Source organism: Salmo salar, chromosome ssa29, assembly GCF_905237065.1.
Source record: "Salmo salar chromosome ssa29, Ssal_v3.1, whole genome shotgun sequence".
Classification (NCBI taxonomy): domain Eukaryota; kingdom Metazoa; phylum Chordata; class Actinopteri; order Salmoniformes; family Salmonidae; genus Salmo; species Salmo salar.
In genome coordinates, this window is record NC_059470.1 from 30,987,038 (window position 1) to 31,014,650 (window position 27,613).

The 27,613-nt window shown below is 42.1% G+C and overlaps 1 protein-coding gene across 2 annotated transcripts in view; it reads right to left on the reverse strand.

Annotated features, from left to right (window-relative positions):
• The window catches only part of LOC106590590 (catenin delta-2), a 595,078-nt gene that overhangs the window by 506,570 nt on the left and 60,895 nt on the right, over nucleotides 1-27,613 (reverse strand). For both annotated transcript variants that reach the window (XM_045710618.1, XM_045710617.1), the window contains exon 2: nucleotides 11,566-11,699. In XM_045710618.1, coding sequence (XP_045566574.1) covers nucleotides 11,566-11,694 — 129 coding nt within the window. In that variant the 5' untranslated portion in view covers nucleotides 11,695-11,699. The remainder of the gene's footprint in view (nucleotides 1-11,565; nucleotides 11,700-27,613) is intronic.

The window sequence follows — 27,613 nt, forward strand, 5'->3', positions numbered from 1 at the left end:
CGTTCAAAAGTTTGGGGTCAATTGGAAATTATCCTTGTTTTTGAAAGAAAAGCACATTTTTTGTCCATTAAAATAACAACAAATTGATCAGAAATAAAGTGTAGACACTGTTATTGTTGTAAATGACTATTGTATCTGGAAATGGCAGATTTGTTATGGACTATCTACATAGGCTTACAGAGGGCCATTATCAGCAACCATCACTCCTGTGTTCCAATGGCACGTTGTGTTAGCTAATACAAGTGTATCATTTTAAAAGGCTAATTGATCATTAGAAAACCCTTTTGCAATTATATTAGCACAGCTGAAAACTGTTGTGCTGATTAAATAAGTAATAAAACTGTCCTTCTTTAGACTAGTTGAGTATCTGGAGCATCAGCATTTGTGGGTTTGATTACAGGCTCAAAATGGCCAGAAACAAAAAACTTTCTTCTGTAACTCGTCAGGCTATTCTTGTTCTGAGAAATGAAGGCTATTCCATGCGAGAAATTGCCAAGAAACTGAAGATCACGTACAACGCTATGTACTACTCCCTTCACAGAGCAGCGCAAACTGGCTCTAAGCAGAATAGAAAGAGGAGTGGGAGGCCCCGGTGGACAAATGAGCAAGAGGACAAGTACATTAGAGTGTCTAGTTTGAGAAACAGACGGCTCACAAGTCCTCAACTGGCAGCTTCATTAAATAGTACCCGCAAAACACCTGCCAGTCTCAACGTAAACAGTGAAGAGTCGACTCCGGCCTGCTGGCCTTCTAGGCAGAGTTCCTCTGTCCAGTGTCTGTGTTATTTTGCCCATCTTAATCTCTTCTTTTTATTGGCCAGTCTGAGATATGGCTTTTTCTTTGCAACTCTGCCTCAAAACAAAGGACATTTCCAAGTGACCCCAAACTTTTGAACGGTAGTGTATATATATTTGTTACTGCTAAACTAAAACAATCTTGGTCGACCAACTGCCTAACGACCAAACAATCGACCAGTCGACGAATTGGGGTCAGCCATACACCACCCACACACACACACACACACACACACACACACACACACACACACACACACACACACACACACACACACACACACACACACACACAAACACGACTGTAGTGTCACAACTTGCACTGAGATGCAGTGCCTTAGACCGCTGCGCCACTCAGGAGCCCCAAATGTTTTACTTAATAAGTGTTATGTAAAAAATAGATAAGTACAAAATAAAAATAATTCATAATTAAAGAGCAGCAGTAAAATAACAGTAGCGAGGCTATATACAGGGGGTACCGGTACAGAGTCAATGTGGAGGCTATATACAGGGTGTACCGGTACAGAGTCAATGTGCTAGGGCACCGGTTAGTCGAGGTAATTGAGGTAATATGTACATGTAGGTAGAGTTAAAGTGACTATGCATAGATAATAAACAGAGAGTAGCAGCAGCGTAAAAGGGGGGGCAATGCAAATAGTCTGAGTAGCCATTTGATTAGCTGTTCAGGAGTCTTATGGCTTCGGGGTAGGAGCTGTTAAGAAGCCTTTTGGACCTAGACTTGGCGCTCCGGTTCCGCTTGCCATGTGGTAGCAGAGAGAACAGTCTATGACTAGGCTGGCTGGAGTATTTGACAATTTTTAGGGCCTTCCTCTGACATCGCCTGGTGTAGAGGTCCTGGATGGCAGGCAGCTTAGCCCCAGTGATGTACTGGGCCCTACGCACTACCCTCTGTAGTGCCTTACGGTCAGAGGCCGAGCATTTTCCATACCAGGCAGTGATGCAACCAGTCAGGATGCTCTAGATGGTGCAGCTGTAGAACTTTTTGAGGATCTGGGGACCCACACACACACACTACACACGACACACACACTACATACTATACAGACCCACACACTACACACCACACAGACCCACACACTACACACAAACCTGCTGACAGCATGTACATCATATGTACGTGGTTAAGCTCATATCATGTTAACTTCTTGGTGACAGGGGGCAGTATTCGGAAATTCAGATGAATAACGTGCCCCAATTAAACTGCCTGCTACTCGGGCCCAGAAGGTAGGATATGCATATTAACCTGAGAAAAAATCCAACCAGGAAGTGGGTTGTAGTTTTTCAACTGATTGTCTTTCCAAACTACAGTGTCTGTGGGGTCATTTTGCACTTCCTAAGGCTTCCACTAGATGTCAACAGTCTTTAGAACCTTGTTTCATGCTTCTACTGTTACTGGGCAGAGAATAAGAGCTGTCTCAAGCCTGGGACCAGTGAGTTTTTTACTGCGTGCTAACGCAGGTGCGCCGCTCCTTCTTATTCCTCTGTAATGAATACGCTATTGTCTGGTTGGAATATTATCGAAGATTTATGTTAAAAAGACCCTAAGGATTTATTATAAACATCGTTTGACATGTTTCTACGAACGGTAATGGAACTATTTGATTTTTCGTCCCGGGTTTTGCGCTCATGCATTATGCCTTTGGATTAGTGATCTGAACACGTGAACAAAACGGGGGTATTAGGACATAAATATGGAGTTTATCGAACAAAACAAACATTTCTTGTGGAAGTGGGAGTCCTGGGAGTGCATTCCGACGAAGATCAGCAAAGGTAAGTGAAGATTTATAACACTATTTCTGAGTTTAGTTGACTCCAGAACTTGGCGGGTAACTGTATAGCTTGCTTTGATGGCTGAGCTCTGCACTCAGAATATTGAACAATGTGCTTTCGCCGTAAAGCTATTTTGAAATCTGACACAGCGGTTGCATTAAGGAGAAGTGTATCTATAATTCTTTCAATAACTGTTGTAAATTTTATCAATGTTTGTGATGAGTATTTTTGTAAATTGATGTGCTCATTCACCGGGAGTTTTGGAGGCAATACATTTTCTGAACATCACGCTCCAATGTAAAATGGGGTTTATGGATATAAATAATAACTTTATCGAACAAAACATACATGTATTGTGTAACATTGAGTCCTGGGAGTGTCATCTGATGAAGATCATCAAAGGTTAGTGATTCATTTTAGCTGTATTTCTGATTTTTGTGACGCCTCTCCTTGCTTGGAAAACGGCTGTGTGGTTTTTCTTGTTTAGGCGCTGTCCTAACATAATCTAATGTTATGCTTTCACCGTAAAGCCTTTTTTAAATTGGACAATGTGGTTGGATTAATGAGAAGATTATCTTTAAAATGGGATATAATAGTTGTATGTTTGAGAAATTTGAATTACGTGTAGCTGTGTGGGAGAACAGATGGAGAGATGGAGAGAGGTTTATACATGCTGAGTTACTAAGTCAGGTTGTCAAGCAATTATGATGTGGACATGGAAGGACTTTGCATGTATTTTACAATATACCCCCCCCAATCTCATTACTTTCTGAATGCAGATTTAGCAATAGGAAAGGCTTTTCAAAATGTCCAACTTATCTTGTCTTTGACCTATAGGCTACATATGAGAAAATACAAATCTCATACGAATACATTGTTTTACAAATGTATAATGATTTGGCAAAGTCTTTGTGACAACCCGTGATCCAAGGTGAATAAACATTCTATCAGTCAAAGCATTGTTCAAGGCCCAGAAATATCTCCCTATTCAATCTCCCTATTCAATCTCCCTATTCAATCTCCCTATTCAATGATTCTCAAAGGAATGTGTTCCATGAAAGAATACCGTTTTATCCTGGAGGCAAGGGAACTTTTTACTTTTAATTGAATGTGAGGGGAGAGAACTCAGAGCTATTTTGACACGAACATACACAGAGACTTCCATTTCCCAGGCCATTGATTTATTTATTTTTGTATTTTAACCCCCCCTCCTTTTTTCTCCCCAATTTCGATCTTGTCTCATCGCTGCAACTCTCGTGAGGCAAATGTCTAGTCATGCATCCTCCGAAACATGACCCTATGTGTCGGAGGACGCACCTATGTGTCTGAGGAAACACTGTTCACCTGACCACTAGGTGTCACTAGAGCATGATGAGCCAAGTAAAGCCAATTGTGCGCCACCTATAGGACTCTTGATCACGGCTGGTTGTGATCGAACCCGGGTCTGTAGTGACGCCTCTAGCACTGAGAAGTAGTGCCATAGACCGCTGCGCTACTCGGGAGGCCTAGGGCATTGATTTTTAAGTGCAACTCCTATCTCTCTCTCTCAAACACAAGTAACTGTACAGACGCACACAAACTGCAAACTCACACGCACAATGATCTCTTTCCGGTGTCTCTTTGCAATAACATATCTAGATAGAAGGTACCCTGTTTACACTGTACATGTTAGTCATTTAGCAGACTCTCTTATCCAGAGAGACTTACAGTAGTGAGTCATTTAGCAGACGCTCTTATTTACATTTTAGTCATTTAGCAACTTACAGTAGTGAATGCATACATTTCATAAAGTTAATTTCATGTGTTTTTTTGTACTGGCCCCCCGTGGGAATCGAACCCACAACCCTGGCGTTGCACTCACCATGCTGGCGTTGCAAACACCATGCTCTACCAACTGAGCCACAGGGAAGGCATTATCCAGAGTGACTTACAGTAGTGAATCATTTAGCAGACACTCTGATCCAGAGCCACTTACAGTTAGTGCATTCATCCCCAATTTCTTATGTAGGTTGGCGACCTGTGTGATCAAGGAAGCCACCTCAAGCCTATAACCCTCGGCAAGCAAACAATTGCCGCATTGGAACACTGAGGGATCCAATTTGTCCCGAAACAAAGCGTAGTAGATACAGCTCCTACAGCGCATTTTGGTTTTCATTTACTTCTCCAGACAAAGAGGGATCAATCGGAAAACACATCTGGGACTAACATTGTTAGCTTGATGGCTAACGTTAGCAGCTTAGCGGCTCTTTCAAGCAGACTTTAACCTATCAGTTAAGCTGTTAAAAGCTAACCGCGTCACGGAATCCATGCAAAAACTAATGGGGATCCATAATAAATACAAATACATATAGCTAGGTGGGACAACCACATATCACAGTTATAGTAAGTCAATTTTTTCTCAATAAAGTAGCTACCAGCAAAGTCAGAGCGCCATAGGAGACCGTAAAACGGCAGCCAACTATTGTTTTTTCACATTATTTGTAACTTATTTCGTACATAATGTTTCTGCCACCGTTTGTTATGACCGAAAAAAAGCTTCTAGATATCAGGACAGTAATTACTCAGCCCGTAGGAATACTTCATCTTCAACGAGTCAGACGGGAAGGGTTTACTTCAGTCACCCGACAAGCCCCTCATCCCCATCAATCGCAGGACAAAGAGACAGCGATATCGGGGACGAAGATCCGGGTGCCTTGTAAGGATCTGACACCGAGCGGATAATCTCCCTTAACCATCGGTCCTATTAGCCAAAGTACAATCAATGGAAAATGAAATAGACAAACTATGATCACGTATATCCTACCAACAGGACATTAAAAACTGTAATATCTTATGTTTCACCGAGTTGTGGCTGAACAACAACATGATTAACATACAGCTGCTGGGTTTTCATCATTTTCGGCAGGATAGAACAGCGGCCTCTGGTAAGACAAGATGTGGAGGTCTATGTATGTTTGTAAACAACAGCTGGTGCATGAAATCTAAGGAAGTCTTGAGGTTTTGCTCGCCTGAGGTAGAGTATCTCATGAAAAGCTGTAGACCACACTATTTACCAAGAGAGTTATCATCTAAATTCTTTGTAGCTGTCTATTTACCAGCACAAACCGATGCTGGCACTAAGCCCACACTCAATGAGCTGTATATGGCCATAAGCAAACAGGAAAACACTCATCCAGAGACGGCACTCCTAGTGGCTGGGGACTTTAATGCAGAGAAACTTAAATCTGTTTTACCTAACTTAAATGTGCAACTAGAGGGAGAAAACTCTAGACCACTTCTACTCCACACACAGAGACGCGTACAAAGCTCTCCCTTGCCCTCCATTTGGCAAATCTGACCATAATGCTATCCTCCTGATTCCTGCTTACAAGCAAAAATTAAAGCAGGAAGCATCATTGACTCGGCCAATAAGAAAGCGGTCAGAAGAAGCAGATGCTAAGCAACAGGACTGTTTTACTAGCACAGACTGGAATATGTTCTGGGATTCCTCCGATCGCATTGAGGAGTACACAGTATCAGTCACTGGCTTCATCAATAAGTGCATCAATGACGTCATCCCCACAGTGACCGTACATACCCCAACCAGAAGCCATGGATTACAGGCAATATCCCTGAGCTAAAGGGTAGAGCTGCCGCTTTCAAGGAGCGGGACTCTAACCTGGAAGCTTCTAAGAAATCCCGCTATGCCCTCCGACGAACCATCAAGCAGGCAAAGCATCAATAAACAAAGATTGAATCGTACTACACCACCTCCGACGCTCGTCAGATGTGGCAGGGCTTGCAAACGATAACAGACTACAAAGGGAAGCACAGCCGTGATATGCCAAGTGACACAAGCCTCCCAGATGAGCTATATTACTTCTATGCTCGCTTCGAGGCAAGTAACACTGAAACATGCAAGAGAGCATCAGCTGTTCTGGACGACTGTGTGATCACGCTCTCCGTAGCCAATGTGAGTAAGACCTTTAACTTCTTGGGGCTATGTGGGACGCTAGCGTGCCACCCGTGGTGCACCCTATCAACAGCAGGTGCATTTCAAGAGCGGCAAATTTGAAACCAAATAAATGTCAAAATTCAAATTTTTCAAACATACAACTATCTTACACCCTTTGAAAGATAAACATCTCCTTAATCTAACCACGTTGTCCGATTTCAAAAAGGTTTTACGGCGAAAACATAAAGTTAGATTATGTTAGGAGAGTACATTGACAATAGCTGTGTGTAATGTTTTGTCAATTCAAAGACGGGCGTCACCAAAACCATAAAACCAGCTAAAATGATGCACTAACCTTTTACAATCTCCATCAGATGACACTCCTAGGACATTATGTTAGACAATGCATGCATTTTTAGTTCTATCAAGTTCATATTTATATCCAAAAACAGCGTTTTACTATGGCATTGATGTTGAGGAAATCGTTTCCCTCCAATAACCGGCAGTCAAGTCAGCACCACAAATTAAATAATTAAAATTAGAAAACATTGGTAAAATATTATATTGTCATTTAAAGAATTATAGATTTACATCTCTTGAACGCAATCAACTTGCCAGATTTAAAAAATAACCTTACTGGGAAATCACACTTTGCAATAATCTGAGCACTGCGCCCAGAAAAATATGCTTTGCTATACAGACAAACGGCCATGTTGGAGAGATCTAAAATCGAAAAAATACTATGTAAATAATCCATTACCTTTGATTCTCTTCATCAGATGTCACTTCCAGGAATCCCAGGTCCATAACGAATGTAGTTTTGTTCACAAAAGCTCATCATTTATATCCAAAAAGCTCCGTGTTGTTAGCACATGATCTAAGCCAGCCGGACTTCTCGTCATGAACGAGGGGAAAAAATATATTTACGTTCGTTCAAACATGTCAAACGTTGTATAGCATAAATCATTAGTGCCTTTTTTAACCAGAACATGAATAATATTCAAGGTGGACGAATGCATTCTCTTTTATAACGTATTGGAACGAGGGTACCCAACATGAACTCGCGCGCCAGAGTCTAATCGGCCATCACTGTTCCATGGCTCTTGTTCGGTCAGATCTCACAGTAAAAGACTCAAAACACTTTGTAAAGGCTGGTGACATCTAGTGGAAGCAATAGGAAGTGCCAAAACATTAATCAACCCCTGTGTGTTTCAATGGCATAGGCTTAAAGGTAATTCAACACATCAGGTATCCACTTCCTGTCAGAAAATGTCTCAGGGTTTTGCCTGCCAAATGAGTTCTGTTATACTCACAGACACCATTCAAACAGTTTTAGAAACTTTAGGGTGTTTTCTATCCATATATAATAAGTATATGCATATTCTAGTTACTGGGTAGGATTAGTAACCAGATGAAATCGGGTACGTTTTTTTATCCAGCCGTGAAAATACTGCCCCCTAGCCCCAACAGGTTAAACAGGTCAACATCGACAAGGCCGCAGGGCCAGACTGATTACAAGGATGTGTACTCAGAGCATCCGCTGACCAACTGGCAAGTGTCTTCACTGACATTTTCAACCTGTCCCTGACTGAGTCGTAATACCAACATGTTTCAAGCAGACCACCATAGTCCCTGTGCCCAAGCACACCAAGGTAACCTGCCTAAATGACTACCTCCCCGTAGCACTCACGTCTGTAGCCATGAAGTGCTTTGAAAAAGGCTGGTCAGGGCTCACATCAACAACCCTAGACCAACTACAATTTGCATACCGACCCAACAGATCCACAGATGATGCAATCTCTATTGCACTCAACATTGCCCTTTCCCACCTGGACAAAAGGAACACCTATGTGAGAATGCTATGCATTGACTACAGCTCAGCGTTCAACACCATAGTGCCCGCAAAGCTCATCACTAAGCTAAGGACCCTGGGACCCGCTGCAACTGGATCCTGGACTTCCTGACGGGCCGCCCCCATGTGGTAAGGCTAGGTAACAACACATCCACCAGCTGATTCTCAACACGGGGGCCCCTCAGGGGTGCGTGCTCAGTCCCCTCCTGTACTCCCTGTTCACTCATGAATGCATGGCCAGGCATGACTCCAACACCATCATCAAGATTGCCGATGACACAACAGTGGTAGGCCTGATCACCAACAATGATTAAACAGCCTATAGGAAGTGTCGTGTCTTTGGGGGTACCATTAAACTGAAAATATGTTTATCAATTAGCTCCCTGTAATTATTATCACGCGATTAAACTGATTAATCGTTTAATTGTAATTAACTAGGAGATCGGGGCACCAAGGAGAATATTCAGATTACAAAGCTATAATTTTCCTAATATAACTTTCCTGTTCTATAATATTATATTCTATTATAGTATAGGCCGATTATCTTCTGGTTTAAATGGTGTATTTTACCTTTAGTCCAGTCTCATTCCAAACGTCGTAAATTGTTGTATCTGCACGAACCCAGTCTTTACTAAAATCATCCATACATCAATTGTCTTAAAATCATTTATTTACTACACTAAGTAATTAACAGAAAACATACAAACAGTAATTATCGTCACGAAGGATTGGTAGAGGAAAGTGCCCTTGTGGGCTAAACAGGCACGTCGGCCTGTTGAACAATGGATCATAAAAGGTCAGCTGTGGCACACAGAGTTCATTAATATTAACAATTGACAATTGAAGGCTCGCTCATTCGGGAACAATTGCAATCAATATATATTTACGCTCATGTGTCATCGAGATCCTTGTTCGATCGTCGTTCTGATGGAGAGTCTCTCTCTCGGTTTGAATGGATCTTTCAAAGCGACATTCATTAATGTCGTCATAGAATGGTTGTTTCGTTGGTCTTCGCGTTCGATGATATAATTTACTTAGCTGCAGACTAATAATTAATATCAAAGACTTGTTCTTATTCTGTCGGTATCAATAGTCTAAAAGTTAACCACGTGGTATGGTTCACTTTCAGTAGAGGAATTGGATGGTAAAACCTATGGGCCATGGAGTGTAGGCCTGGTCTGGGGAAATGTAAATCAAAGGGGTGTTTTATAGTGTCCATCGAACAGGCTTGTCAAATGACGCCTGGTCCTGTATGGGTCCCTGGGGGCGTGCCCATGACTGAGCTAGACTTGGTTACAGAAATACAATTCTATCACATTACATCAGTACATAGTATCTCAATCTCTTACAAAAGCTTTATCCTTATTAATACATTCTATACAACCCTTATGATGCAAGTCTCAAGCTGATACTATTATATAAACAGTTTTATGGTAATATGGCTATATTGTCTCTTCTGAGTATCACAAAATTGTACCAAGCGGATCAGTTCGTAGCTGGATTCTTCACCAATCTTCCATACCTTCTCCAGCACACACATGTCGCTCGGTTCTCCAATTCTATGAGTTGGAAGAATTTCCTTTGTCTCTCTATGGGCCATGTGGCCAGAGACTCTCCTGGAATTTTAGAGTTTTTACAACCCTTTACACACAGGGCCTGGGTTGGTGGGGAGGTAGGTTGGGTGGTGGTGCAAAAGGGAGGGGGTCAACTGTCCTCCCTGTACCAAAAGAGGCCAACGTCATGACAGAAGCAGGTCAGAGACCTGGCCGTGTGGTGCCAGGACAACAACTTCTCCCACAACATGATGAAGACAAAGGAGATGATTGTGGACTACAGGAAAAGGAGGACCGAGCACGCCCCCATTCTCATCAACGGGGCTGTAGTGGAGCAGGTTGAGAGCTTCATGTTCCTTGGTGTCCACATCACCAACAAACTAATATTGTCCAAACACACTAAGACAGTCATGAAGAGGGCGCGGCAAAACCTTGGCATGGGTCCTCAGATCCTCAAAAGGTTCTACAGCTGCACCATCGAGAGCATCCTGACTGGTTGCATCACTGCCTGGTAGTATGGCAACTGCTCGGCTTCCAACCGCAAGGCAATACAGAGGGTAGTACCTCACTGGGGCCAAGCTTCCTGCCATCCAGGACCTCTATACCAGGCAGTGTCAGAGAAAGGCCCTATCCAAAATTGTCAAAGACTACAGCCACCCTAGTCATAGACTGTTCTCTCTGCTACCGCACAGCAAGAGGAACCGGAGCGCCAAGTCTAGATCCAAAAGGCTTCTTAACAGCTTCTACCCCCAAGCCATAAGACTCCTGAACAGCTAACCAAAGGGCTACCCAGACCCCTCTTTTACTCTGCTGCTTCTCTCTGTTTATTATCTATGCATAGTCACTTTAACTCTACCTACATGTACGCATTACCTCAATTACCTTGACTAACCGGTGCCCCAGCACATTGACTCTGTACCAGTACTCCCTGTATATAGTCTCCACATTGACTCTGTACCAGTACCCCCTGTATATAGCCTCCACATTGACTCTGTACCAGTACTCCCTGTATATAGTCTCCACATTGACTCTGTACCAGTACTCCCTGTATATAGCCTCGCTACTGTTACTTTACTGCTGCTGTTGAATTATTTGTTACTTTTATTTTTTACTTTCCATTTTTTACTTAACACTTATTTTTCTTAACTTCTTAAAGCATTGTTGGTTAAGGGCTTGTAGGTACGCATTTCACTGTAAGGTCAACACCTGTTGTTATGTGACAAATATGATTTGATTTGAATTTGATACAGGGGAAAAGCATCAAGTACGAGTGCTAGTTCACAAAAGGCTTTTTTTTTTGCATGTGTTCGTTTGCATGAGTGATTGCGGTGGTTTTAATGTCTTATTCAATGCTGTCTACTTGGCTGCAGTTCACCTCTCATCACCTGTATAACGTCTCGACATGACTTCCTGATTCCTCCTCTACACATTCAATATTGACTTCTAACACATCGACTGTCCTGAATCAACTGCATAGGACTGGAATACTGATATCTGCTCCAGCAGCAGGTTCTACAGCAAATAATTCATAGTGCACAGTGTACGTTTGTGTGTTCCAAGTACAGATCAGTGTGTTCAAGTCTCAGATGCTGATATGGAGGCACACACACAGTGAGAGACGGGCAGTCAGACCTACAGTACCTGTTCTTTGACAGAGGCCAGGATAGCGGAGGTGGTCTCTGTCCCGTCTGATCCGTCTCCATTAGATGACGGTAGACCTGGACTCAGCAGACTGGCTCCCTGCTCTGACGGCTGGTCAGGCACCGGCATACCTCCTACAGACAACATCAATATCACGTTATATAACATACACACATCACATAGCATACCTCCTATAGACAACATCAATATCACGTAATATAACACACACACATCACATAGCATACCTCCTACAGACAACATCAATATCACGTTATATAACATACACACATCACATAGCATACCTCCTATAGACAACATCAATATCATGTAATATAACACACACACATCACATAGCATACCTCCTAAAGACAACATCAATATCACGTTATATAACATACACACATCACATAGCATACCTCCTATAGACAACATCAATATCATGTAATATAACACACACACATCACATAGCATACCTCCTAAAGACAACATCAATATCACGTTATATACCATACACACATCACATAGCATACCTCCTATAGACAACATCAATATCACGTTATATACCATACACACATCACATAGCATACCTCCTATAGACAACATCAATATCACGTTATATACCATACACACATCACATAGCATACCTCCTATAGACAGCATAACTCCTGTAAATAACACCACCACCATCATTCTTACTAATACTCATAGTATACCTCCTGTAAACAACAACACCAGCATGACTAATACTCATAGTATACCTCCTGTAAACAACAACAACATCACCATCATGACTAATACTCATAGTATACCTCCTGTAAACAACAACACCAGCATGACTAATACTCATAATATACCTCCTGTAAATAACACCACCACCATCATCCTTACTAATACTCATAGTATACCTCCTGTAAACAGACAGCAACAACACCATCATGACTAATACTCATAGTATACCTCCTGTAAATAACAACACCATCATGACTAATACTCATAGTATACCTCCTGTAAACAGCAACAACACCATCATGACTAATACTCATAGTATACCTCCTATAAACAACAACATCACCATCATCCTTACTAATACTCATAGTATACCTCCTGTAAATAACACCACCACCATCATCCTTACTAATACTAATAGTATACCTCCTGTAAACAACAACAACACCATCATGACTAATACTCATAGTATACCTCCTGTAAATAACACCACCACCATCATCATTACTAATACTCATAGTATACCTCCTGTAAATAACATCACCATCATGACTAATACTCATAGTATACCTTCTGTAAAAAACAACCCCATCATCCTTACTAATACTCATAATATACCTCCTATAAACAACAACAAAAACATCACCATCATGACTAATATTCATAGTATACCTCCTGTAAACAACAACAACACCATCATCCTTACTAATACTCATAGTATACCTCCTGTAAACCACAACAAAAACATCACCATCATGACTAATATTCATAGTATACCTCCTGTAAACAACAATATCACCATCATGACTAATACTCATAGTATACCTCCTGTAAATAACACCACCACCATCATCATTACTAATACTCATAGTATACCTCCTGTAAATAACAACACCATCATGACTAATACTCATAGTATACCTCCTGTAAATAACATCACCATCATGACCAATACTCATAGTATACCTCCTGTAAATAACATCACCATCATGACTAATACTCATAGTATACCTCCTGTAAACAACAACACCATCATGACTAATACTCATAGTATACCTCCTGTAAATAACACCACCACCATCATCATTACTAATACTCATAGTATACCTCCTGTAAACAACAACACCATCATGACTAATACTCATAGTATACCTCCTGTAAATAACACCACCACCATCATCATTACTAATACTAATAGTATACCTCCTGTAAATAACATCACCATCATGACTAATACTCATAGTATACCTCCTATAAACAACAACAACACCATCATGACTAATACTCATAGTATACCTCCTGTAAATAACAACACCACCATACTAATACTCATAGTATACCTCCTATAAACAACAACACCATCATGACTAATACTCATAGTATACCTCCTGTAAACAACAACAACACCATCATGACTAATACTCATAGTATACCTCCTGTAAATAACACCACCACCATCATCATTACTAATACTCATAGTATACCTCCTGTAAATAACATCACCATCATGACTAATACTCATAGTATACCTTCTGTAAAAAACAACACCATCATCCTTACTAATACTCATAGTATACCTCCTGTAAACAACAACAAAAACATCACCATCATGACTAATATTCATAGTATACCTCCTGTAAACAACAATAACACCATCATCCTTACTAATACTCATAGTATACCTCCTATAAACAACAACAACACCATCATGACTAATACTCATAGTATACCTCCTGTAAACAACAATATCACCATCATGACTAATACTCATAGTATACCTCCTGTAAAAACAACAACAACACCATCATGACTAATACTCATAGTATACCTCCTATAAACAACAACACCATCATGACTAATACTCATAGTATACCTCCTGTAAATAACATCACCATCATGACTAATACTCATAGTATACCTCCTGTAAACAACAACACCATCATGACTAATACTCATAGTATACCTCCTGTAAATAACACCACCACCATCATCATTACTAATACTCATAGTATACCTCCTGTAAATAACATCACCATCATGACTAATACTCATAGTATACCTCCTGTAAATAACATCACCATCATGACTAATACTCATAGTATACCTCCTGTAAATAACACCACCACCATCATCATTACTAATACTCATAGTATACCTCCTGTAAATAACATCACCATCATGACTAATACTCATAGTATACCTCCTGTAAATAACATCACCATCATGACTAATACTCATAGTATACCTCCTATAAACAACAACACCATCATGACTAATACTCATAGTATACCTCCTGTAAATAACACCACCACCATCATCATTACTAATACTCATAGTATACCTCCTGTAAATAACATCACCATCATGACTAATACTCATAGTATACCTCCTGTAAATAACATCACCATCATGACTAATACTCATAGTATACCTCCTGTAAATAACATCACCATCATGACTAACACTCATAGTATACCTCCTATAAACAACAACAACACCATCATGACTAATACTCATAGTATACCTCCTGTAAATAACAACACCACCATACTAATACTCATAGTATACCTCCTATAAAACAACAAACATCACCATCATGACTAATATTCATAGTATACCTCCTGTAAACAACAATATCACCATCATGACTAATACTCATAGTATACCTCCTATAAACAACAACAACACCATCATGACTAATACTCATAGTATACCTCCTGTAAACAACAACACCAACATCATGACCAATACTCATAGTATACCTCCTGTAAATAACATCACCATCATGACTAATACTCATAGTATACCTCCTGTAAATAACAACACCATCATGACTAATACTCATAGTATACCTCCTGTAAACAACACCAACACACATCATGACTAATACTCATAGTATACCTCCTGTAAACAACAACAACACCATCATGACTAATACTCATAGTATACCTCCTATAGACAACAACACCATCATGACTAATACTCATAGTATACCTCCTATAGACAACACCATCATGACTAATACTCATAGTATACCTCCTGTAAATAACAACACCACCATCATCTTTACTAATACTCATACTATGCCTCCTATAGACAACAACATCAGCATTACTTAAACTCATAGTACAGCATATCTTCTAAACAACAACAATTATATCATAATTACTATTCAAATATCACATAAGAACTTGAGTGAAAAACCTCTTCTTTATTACCAAACGTCAACACATTAGGGTCTTTCAGCCTTCATGTAAAGTAGACACGAGTATTTAATTTGGGATTGAGTGAATTGCAGGCTTATTATGAGAGTTACGGGAGTGAAATTCAATCCTTTCAGATTATACTGGATTTTCCACAGTGTTGCTGGAGCTCCCTCTCTCACACTTCAGAGTGTTAACTGGCTTAGATAAACTACAGAGTGAGCAGTCTCTCAGCCTATCCTGAGGTCCGAAGAAGGGAGGTAGGGAGGGACTGGGAGAGAGAACTCACTGTTGCTAACAGTGTCTCGCTTTTGAACGTCCCCATGAGCTCTGAGAGTGCTTACTGCTAATCTGCAGGCTGGCACCGGCATGTTCAAGAGGTAAAACTGGTACTGTGAGGAGATATTTTAAGAGGTACCTGGGTGTGCGTTTCTCTCTCTCTCTCTCTCTCTCTCTCTCCATCCCCACCACTGTCTCTCTCATCCTTCAACATGTTTAACCTTCAGCAGTGTAACTGGCTCCACCATGGCAGCCAAATCGCTATGGCAGCCAAATCACTATGGCAGCCAAATCACATCACTGTGGAAACTGTTTCCAGGCAGTACTAGCTTTAGAACAGACAGGGAATCCCTGTTAAAGTGGTTCCTTTCTCTGTCCTGTTACTGAGCCAGAGAGAGACATGGACAGGGGCCTACCAACAGGCTGTAACGGCTGTCTGTGGAAGTAGACCAAGGTGCAGCAGAGGATGTGTTCATCATTAGAATTTTTATAAAAAAACAAGAGAACACTACAAAAATGAATAAAAACGACAGCAAACAGTCCTGTTAGGAAAATACTCAAAACAGAAACAATTACCCACAAAACCCAAAGGAAAAACATGCTCCTTATGTGTGACTCCCAATCAGCAACAACGAGCTTCAGCTGTGCCTGATTGGGAGCCACACATGGCCCAAAACAAAGAAATACAAAAACATAGAAAAAGGAACATAGAACGCCCACCCAATGTAACACCCTGGCCTAACCAAAATAAAGAACAAAAAAACCCTCTCTATGGCCAGGGCGTCACACAGACACAAGGCAATAACAAACACAAATGTTAGACATTATATTGCTGATGTCACAAACACAAATGGCAGACATTACAGTGCATGCGGAAAGTATTCAGACACCTTGACTTTTTCCACATTTTGTTATGTTACAGCCTTATTCTAAAATGTCTTAAATCCTTTTTTTCCCCTCATCAATCTTATCACAATACACCATAATGACAAAGCAAAAATAGGTTTTTAGAAATTATTGCAAATGTATTAAAACTGAAAAATGGAAATATCACATTTACATAAGTATTTAGATCCAATATTCAGTACTTTGTTGAAGCACCTTTGGCAGCGATTTCAGCCTCGCGTCTTCTTGGGTATGATGCTACAAGCTTGGCACACCTGTATTTGGGGAGTTTCTCCCATTCTTCTCTGCAGATCCTCTCAAGCTCTGTCAGGTTGGATGGGGAGCGTCGCTGCACAGCTATTTTCAGGTCTCTCCAGAAATGTTTGATGAGGTTCAAGTCCGGGCACTGGCTGGGCCACTCAAGGACATTCAGAGACTTGTCCCGAAGCCACTCCTGCGTTGTCTTGGCTATGTGCTTAGGGTCGTTGTCCTGTTGGAAGGAGAAACTTCGCCCCAGTCTGAGGACCTGAGCGATCTGGAGCAGGTTCTCATCAAGGATCTCTCTTTACATTGCTCCATTCATCTTTCCCTCATCCCTGACTAGTCTCCATGTCCCTGCCACTGGAAACCATCCTCACAGCATGATTCTGCCATGCTTCACCGTAGGGATGGTTTCAGGTTTCCTCCAGACGTGACACTTGGCATTCAGGCCAAAGAGTTCAATCTTGGTCTCATCACACCTGCAAATCTTGTTTCTCATGATCTGAGAGTCTTTCAGGTGCCTTTCGGCAAATTCCAAGAGGGCTGTCACGTGCCTTTTACTGAGGAGTGTCTTCCATCTGGCCACTCTACTACAAAGGCCTGATTGGTAGAAGACTGCAGAGATGGTTGTCCTTCTGGAAGATTCTTCCATCTCCACAGAGGAACTGGAGCTCTGTCAGTGACCATGGGGTTCTTGGTCACCTCCCTGAACAAGGCCCTTCTCCCCGATTCCTCAGTTTGGCCGGGTGGCAAGCTCAAGGAAGAGTCTTGGCGGTTCCAACCTTCTTCCATTTTAGAATGATGGAGGCCACTGTGTTCTTGGGGACCTTCAATGCTGCAAAAATGTCTCGCTACCCTTCCCCAGATCTGTGCCTCGACACAATCCTGTCTCGGAGCTCTACGGACCATTCCTTCGACCTCATGGCTTGGTTTTTACCCTGACACGCACTGTCAACTGTGGGACCTCATCAAGACAGATGTGTGCCTTTCCCAATCATGTCCAATCAATTGAATTTACCACAGGTGGACTCCAATCAAGTTGTAGAAACAACTCAAGGATGATATTTGGAAACAGGATGCACCTGAGCTCAATATCAAGTATCATAGCAAAATCTCTGAATACTTAGGTAAATAAGCTATTTCTGCTTTACTTTTTTTTTTTTTATGTAAATGAAAACCTGTTTTTGCTTTGTCATTACAGGGTATAGTGTGTATATTGATAAAGGATTTTTTTTAAATCAATTTTAGAATAGGACTGTAAGGTAACAACATTTTGAAAAAGTCAAGGGATCTGAATACTTCCCAAACACACTGTACATCGCTGATGTCGCAAACACAAATGGAAGACATAAAGCTGATGTCACAAACACAAATGGAAGACATAAAGCTGATGTCACAAACACAAATGGCAGACATTACATTGCTGATGTCACACACAAATATCAGACATTGTATTTCTGATGTCACACACACAAATGGCAGACATTACATTGCTGATGTCACACACAAATATCAGACATTCTATTTCTGATGTCACACTGTGGTGGATGAATCAGAATTAGTTGGGTAACATAGATAATTAAGATGTTTTATTAGTATAATATGCTTATGTGAGATACTTGTCATTAGAAAGTGTCCTTTTGGACTCTGGTGTCTTTCAGTTGCACGTCTCCCTTAGCTGGGGCTCAATCACCTGGGGCCCAGAGAGGGGAGAGGTCAGACTTGTCTTCATATGTGAATGTGTCTTTACCTATTCTTAAACCATGTGAAGGGATGGCGTGATTAATGGGGAACCAATTATTTGTCTCCACAATGTCACTCCCCTCAGTGAGCTTGTCCAGGAGTGGGAACAAGAGGTGTCTTACTGAGGATGGACCTCTATGAGATAGCACGGACAGAGGAGAGTTATGATGTATTTTGATAAGAACGCCTAAAAAGCATTCCAGACGACATGAGCTAATGGTTTTGTACTATACCGTACCAGGGAGGGACGGTTCTAGGAAGACCAGACACTCGTCTATATAAACTGTACGATAATTTATAGCGAATGCTACCTGGCTGTAAATACTCTTCACTAAAGTAAACAGTCTTTCTTTGTGAACCGTTCCTAAATGTCTGTGGTTTGTCATGACAAAGGGGGGTGGATATTTGCTATAAAATATCTCAGTAGCCATTGTGTTGGGACCTTCCTTTTTCAATGGTTCATTCGAGAGAGTGCATTATTAAAGGTCAAGTGCTTTTGCAAAAGTATCTTAATTATTAAAGATGTAGTTTAACTCAGACCGGTGTGTTTGTAACTCTCCTCATTTGGTAATGCAGAAATTAGCCACCACAACACACAAATGGCAGACATTAAATTGCTGATGTCACACACACAAATGTCAGATGTTATGTTGCTGATGTCACACACAAATGGCAACCATTGTATTGATGATGTCACAAACACAAATGGAGACATTATATTTCTGATGTCACAAACACACACACACAAATGGCAGACATTATATTGCTGTTACACAAACAAATGGCAGACATTATATTGCTGATGTCACACACACACACACACACACACACACACACACACACACACACACACACACACACACACACACACACACACACACACACACACACACACACACACACACACACACACACACACACACGGCAGACATTATATTGCTGATGTCACACACACTAATGGCAGACATTATATTGCTGATGTCACACACAAATGGCAGACAAAAAAATGTTATCTGTAACGTAATAACATTTTGAAAAAGTCAAGGGACCTGAAAACTTCCCGAACACACTGTACATCGCTGATGTCGCAAACACAAATGGAAGACATAAAGCTGATGTCACAAACACAAATGGCAGCCATTATATTTTTATTTCACCTTTATTTAACCAGGTAAGCTAGTTGAGAACAAGTTCTCATTTACAACTGCGACATGGCCAAGATAAAGCAAAGCAGTTCTACACATACAACAACACAGAGTTACACATGGAATAAACACACATACAATCAATAATACAGTAGAAAAATCTATATACAGCATGTGCAAATGAGGTAGGATAAGAGATGCAAGGCAATAAATAGGCCATGGTGGTGAAGTAATTACAATATAGAAATTAAACACTGGAATGGTAGATGTGCAGAAGATGAATGTGCAAGTAGAGATACTGGGGTGCAAAGGAGCAAGATAAATAAATAAATACAGTATGGGGATGAGGTAGATTGGATGGGCTATTTACAGATGAGCTATGTACAGGTGCAGTGATCTGTGAGCTACTCTGACAGCTGGTGCTTAAAGCTAGTGAGGGAGATATGAGTCTCCAGCTTCAGATATTTTTGCAGTTCGTTCCAGTCATTGGCAGCAGAGAACTGGAAGGAAAGACGACCAAAGGAGGAATTGGCTTTGGGGGTGACCAGTGAGATATACCTGCTGGAGCGCGTGCTACGGGTGGGTGCTGCTATGGTGACCAGTGAGCTGAGATAAGGCGGGGCTTTACCTAGCAGAGACTTATAGATGACCTGGAGCCAGTGGGCTTGGCGACGATTATGAAGCGAGGGCCAGCCAATGAGAGCATACAGGTCGCAGTGGTGCATAGTATATGAGGCTTTGATGACAAAACGGATGGCACTATGATAGACTGCATACAATTTCTTGAGTAGAGTGTTGGAGGCTATTTTGTAAATGACATCGCCGAAGTCGAGGAACGGTAGGATGGTCAGTTTTACGAGGGTATGTTTGGCAGCATGAGTGAAGGATGCTTTGTTGCAAAATAGGAAGCCAATTCTAGATGTAACTTTGGATTGGAGATGTTTGATATGAGTCTGGAAGGAGGGCTTACAGTCTAACCAGACACCTAGGTATTTGTAGTGTCCATATATTTTAAGTCAGAACCGTCCAGAGTAGTGATGCTGGACGGGCGGGCAGGTGCAGGCAGCGAACGGTTGAAGAGCATGCATTTAGTTTTACTTGCATTTAAGAGCAGTTGGAGGCCATGGAAGGAGAGTTGTATGGCATTGAAGCTCATCTGGAGGTTAGTTAACACAGTGTCCAAAGAAGGGCCAGAGGAATACAAAATGGTGTCGTCTGCGTAGAGGTGGATCAAAGAATCACCAGCAGCAAGAGCGACATAATTGATGTATACAGAGAAGAGAGTCGGCCCGAGAATAGAACATATTGCAGATGTCACACACACAAATGGCCGACATTATATTGCTGATTTAATAAAAACAAATGGCAGCCATTATATTGCTGATGTCACACACACACACACACACACACACACACACACACACACACACACACACACACACACACACACACACACACACACACACACACACACACACACACACACACACACACACACACACACACACACACACACACACAATCACACACACGGCAGACATTATATTGCTGATGTCTGATCTTAAATCAATGGGAAATATTGAGTCGGTCTGGTGTAATGGTGCCAGTCTCTGTCACTGAATTGGACAGATGGACAGGAATATGGCACAGACACAAAAAGAGAGAGAGAGAGACACAGACACTATAAAGAGAGAGGGAGAGAGGGAGAGAGGGAGAGAAAGAGAGAAAGAGAGAAAGAGAGAGTGAGTGAGTGAGTGAGTGAGTGAGTGAGTGAGTGAGTGAGTGAGTGAGTGAGTGAGTGAGTGAGTGAGTGAGTGAGTGAGTGAGTGAGTGAGTGAGTGAGTGAGTGAGTGAGTGAGTGAGTGAGAGAGGGAGTGAGAGAGGGAGTGAGAGAGGGAGTGAGAGAGGGAGACAGTTGTGGTGACTAGTTGAACACAACATTCTGTATCCTGTTAGTTGACATTGATTGGTGTCTAAACACACACACACACTCATCCTGACAGTGTGTGTTTAGATGTGTCACTACGTAAACAGGGGTGCCTGGCACGCTCGTTTTAGTGATGGACTGCTTATCACTGCTTGGCAATTAACTAACGACGAGACCGCACACACACACACACACACACACACACACACACACACACACACACACACACACACACACACACACACACACACACACACACACACACACGCACACACACACGCACACACACACACACACACACACACACAGACACACACGCACACACGCACACACGCACACACGCACACACACACACACGCACACACTCCCATCACAGTCTTTGTTTATTAACTCTGGAGTAAACATGAAGTGAGAAAACAAGTCCAGGACCCGGGACCAGATGATGGAGGGTTAAACCGTGATGTCATGAATGATACCGCCTGAAGGAGGATAGTTTGTTGAGTGTCACTAAAGGAATCAATAGGGAGGACAATCTATCAAAACAGAAAGAGAACCAGGAAAACACGGGGACTAGGGAGACCGAGAGAGAGAGAGACTAAGAGAGAGACTGAGAGAGTGATCGAGAGAGAGAGAGATCGAGAGAGAGCGATCGAGAGAGAGATCGAGAGAGAGCGATCGAGAGAGAGCGCTAGAGAGAGAGAGACAGACAGAGACAGGCTATGTGCACAATGCCCACAAAATGAGGTGGAAACTGAGCTGCACTTCCTAACCTCCGGCCAAATGTATGACCATATTAGAGACATATAGTTCCCTCAGATTACACAGATCCACAAAGAATTCATAAACTCCCATATCTACTGGGTGAAATACCACAGTGTGCCATCACTACAGCAAGATTTGTGACCTGTAGCCACAAGAAAAGGGCAACCAGTGAAGAACAAACACCATTGTAAATACAAACCATATTTGTTTATTTATTTTCCCTTTTGTACTTTAACTATTTGCACATCATTACAAAATTGCATATATATATACATAATAAGACATTTGAAATGTCTTTATTATTTTGGAACTTTGTGAGTGTTTACTGTTCATTTGTTGTTGTTTATTATCTATTTCACTTTGGCAATGTAAACATATGTTTCCCATGCAAATACAGTCCTTATATTGTATTTGAAATCCAATTAAATTGAGAGAGAGAGAGAGAGAGAGAGAGAGAGAGAGAGAGAGAGAGAGAGAGAGAGAGAGAGAGAGAGAGAGAGACATGGCAATGAAGTCGCCCATCAATTTTCTGCCACAGTTACCATCTCATTTAACCATCATAGCAAGGCTTTACATTACAATATTTTGGAGAGACATTTGAAAGCCAAAAGCTTTTTAAATGTTATAATGCTTGACTTGTTTATGTATTTAAGCAGAAAAGAAATGGTGAATTAATCTCATTTCCATGTGAAGAAACTCAATTTAACAGCAATTTGACTACAAGAGCCAAGGCTTGCTGTGTCCACACACACACACACACACACACACACACACACACACACACACACACACACACACACACACACACACACACACACACACACACACACACACACTGAGGGCTCTATTTTAAAACCTTAATGCAATGCTAAATATAAGCACTGGTGGTAGTGCTATAGGATCTGAGGTTCATAACCAGACTTATGGGCGGTAGCTGGTGGTAGTGCTATAGGATCGGAGGTTCATAACCAGAATTATGGGTGGTAGCTGGTGGTAGTGCTATAGGATCGGAGGTTCATAACCAGACTTATGGGTGGTAGCTGGTGGTAGTGCTATAGGATCGGAGGTTCATAACCAGAATTATGGGTGGTAGCTGGCGGTGGCACGAAGGGCTGTTTTTTTTATGAATAAACACGTTGAAGGTGTGTCGAGTCTTGACCCCTCACTGGCCATTCAGAATGTGCTCCATGGTTAAATATATGGTTGCTTCAAGTTGTGTTTTTACGGTATTTTATGGATTGCATTGTCATCAACCGCAATTGGATTGTTAGTCCACCATAGCCTATATAAAGCAAACAAGCTGATGTTAGACAGGTAAAACGTGAACAGTTGACATTTGTACCTCCTTACCGCCAGCCGAAAATAAAGCCCCGAAGCTTATCCCAGCTGGCACCCTACTTCATTTAGTACACTGCTTTTGACTAGAGTCCTATGAGTCCTATGAGTCCTATGGATCCTATGAGTCCTATGAGCACTATAGGTCCGATGGGTCCTATGAGCACTATGAGCACTATGGGTCCTATGAGCACTATGGGTCCTATGGGTCCTTTGGGTCCTATGAGCACTATGAGCACTATGGGTCCTATGAGCACTATGAGCCATATGGGTCCTATGAGCACTATGAGCCATATGGGTCCTATGAGCACTATGGGTCCAATGAGCACTATGGGTCCTATGAGCACTATGAGCCCTATGGGTCCTATGAGCACTATGGGTCCCATGAGCACTATGAGCCCTATGGGTCCTATGAGCACTATGACCCCTATGGGTCTGAGCACTATGAGCACTATGGGTCCTATAAGCCCTATGGGTCCTATGAGCACTATGAACCCTATGGGTCCTATGAGTCCACTGAGCACTATGAGCCCTTTGGGTCATATGGGTCCTATGAGCCCTGTAGGTCCTATGAGCCCTAAGAGCACTATGGGTCCTATGAGCACTATGAGCACTATGACTATTATGATCACTATGGGTCCTATGAGCACTATGAGCACTATGAGCTCTATGAGCACTATGGGTCCTATGAGCACTATGAGCTCTATGAGCAATATGATCACTATGAGTCCTATGAGCACTATGAGCCCTATGGGTCCTATGAGCACTGTGGGTCCTATGAGCCCTATGAGCACTATGAGAGCTATGAGCACTATGGGTCCTATGAGCACTATGAGCACTATGAGCCCTGTGAGCTCTATGAGCACTATGGGTCCTATGAGCACTATGAGCACTATGAGCCATATGGGTCATATGGGTCCTATGAGCACTATGAGCACTATGAGCCCTATGGGTCCTATGAGCACTATGAGTACTATGAGCACTATGAGCATTATGAGCACTATGAGCCCTATGAGCACTATAAGCACTATGAGCCCTATGAGCACTATGATCACAATGAGCACTATGGGTCCTATGAGCACTTTGAGCACTATGAGCCCTATGAGCACTATGAGCACTTTGAGCACTATGAGCTCTATGAACACTATGGGCCCTATGAGCCCTATGAGCCACCCTATGAGGGAACAGGGTGCCATCTGGGACAGAGCCCCTGATCAGACGGACTCAATGCTCACTATCTGGACCAAGACTTTGAGCAAATCTACAGAGTCCAGGTGTTCTCTGGGTTAAGCTTGGTGTTAGCTGGCAGTTTATCCTGCATTAGTCTATTCGCCACAACAAATACACACACCTCTAGAGGGAGTATGCTACCTGGCAGGTGTCTGGAGAGATTAAGAGAAGGACACAGAGCTCTCAGGTGAGGCCAATTATCAGGCAATTAACAAGTCTGAAGACCAACACTATATATAAAAAGGTATGTATATATAGTGTACAAAAAAAAATAAAAAAATACAAGAAATGTATGCATTCACTACTGTAAGTCGCTCTGGATAAGAGCGTCTGCTAAATGACAAAAATGTAAATGTAAATGTATGTGGACACCCTTTCAAATGAGTGGATTCTGCTATTTCAACCACACCCGCTGCAGACAGGAGTATAACATCAAGCACATAGCCATGCAATCTCCATAGACGCATATTGGCTGTAGAATGGCCTTACTGAAAAGCTCAGTGAATTTCAAAGTGGCACAGTCATACTGTAAGTGCTGTTATTGTGAAGAGGAAACATCTAGGAGCAACAACGGCTTAGCCGCGAAGTGGTAGGCCACACAAGCTCACAGAACGGGAACTGCAGAGTACTGAAGCGTCTGTCCTCGGTTGCAAAACTTCAGAGTTCCAAACTGCCTCTGGAAGCAACGTCAGCACAATAACTGTTCGCCGGGAGCTTCATGAAATGGGTTTCCATGGCCGAGCAGCCTCACACAAGCCTAAGATCAGCATGCACAATTTCAAGCGTCGGCTGGAGTGGTTTAAAGCTCGCTGCCATTGGACTCTGGAGCAGTGGAAACGCGTTCTCTCGAGTAATGAATCAGTCTTCACTATCTGGCAGTCCGCCGGACGAATCTGGGTTTGGCAGATGCCAGGAGAACGCTACCTGCCCCAATGCATAGTGCCAACTGCAAAGTTTGGTGGATGAGGAATAATGGTCTGGGGCTGTTTTTCATGGTTCAGGTTAGGTCCTTTAGTTCCAGTGAAGGGAAATCTTAACGCTACAGCATACAATGACATTCTAGACGATTCTGTGCTTTCAACTTTGTGGCAACAGTTTGGGGAAGGTCCTTTCCTGTTTCAGCATGACAATGCCCCCATGCAAAAAGCGAGGTCCATACAGAAATGGTTTGTCGAGATCGGTCTGGAAGAACTTAACTGGCCTGCACAGAGCCCTGGCCTAAACCAACATCGAAAACCTTTGGGATGAGTTGGAAACGACTGCGAGCCAGGCCTAATCGTCCAACGTCAATGTCCGCCCTCACTAATGCTCTTGTGGCTGAATGGAAAGAAAGTCCCCACAGTAACGTTCCAATATCAAGTGGAAAGCCTTCCTAGAAGAGTGGAGGCTGTTGTAGCAGCAAACGGGGGACCAACTCCATATTAATGCCCATGATTTAGGAATGAGATGTTGGATGAGCAGCTGTCCACATACTTTTGGTCATGTAGTATATCTGAGGGGAACGCCTACTGACGTTGCCTGGGGTATTAATTAAGGTTTGGACATTTTTATTTTGAGCACTATCATTGTTTTTACCACCATCACCTGAATGAGGTTAATTACGCCCCATGTGCTAGATGACTGTTGAAAGTTTATTGTCTGTGGTGCACCCCAAATTCAGCAGGGATTGAACTTGACCGTGGATTTCCCAAAGTCAGATAGCTTGATCACAGTGTCAAACGTGACTAAAAAGTTCTTCTGGGCCATTGTTGTGGGCGCTGCTAAGCCTGTGTTGAATGGAGACTTTTTCCCTACGGGCAGACTGTAACGGGAAGCAGGGCTCAGGGGCTTAGGGGCTTTTGTGCCTTTGGGGACACATTTAATTGAGGCGCGTTATGGCAGATTTGAGTTGTGTGCCGTTTCCTGTTTGTCTGGAGAAGTGAAGGCCTGAAATTTCATTTCTCTGGTTGAGATAAGACATGAAAAACTGACAAAGCCTCCCGTTCTGACATACACAGAGAGACAGAGGGGAGGGGGGGGGGGGAGAAAGAGACAGAGAGATGGAGGAGCTCAATGTTTAGAGAATTACCCCGGCGGTGAACGGAAGAGTAAACAGAATCCTCCATCAAAAGACGTTCTCTTGTTCTCTCTCCTCACAGTTAAAAGTGATACTTCAATAATCTCTGTCTTCTGAAGTTAGCTTAGGAAAGACAACAAACTACAAACAGCAGAGGACATAGTTTAGTTCATAACTGGGAAGGTAAGAGGACATAGTTTAGTTCATAACTGGGAAGGTAAGAGGACATAGTTTAGTTCATAACTGGGAAGGTAAGAGGACATAGTTTAGTTCATAACTGGGAAGGTAAGAGGACAGAGTTTATCTGATAACTGGGAAGGTAAGAGGACAGAGTTTAGTTCATAACTGGGAAGGTAAGAGGACAGAGTTTAGTTCATAACTGGGAAGGTAAGAGGACAGAGTTTAGTTCATAACTGGGAAGGTAAGAGGACAGAGTTTAGTTCATAACTGGGAAGGTAAGAGGACAGAGTTTAGTTCATAACTGGGAAGGTAAGAG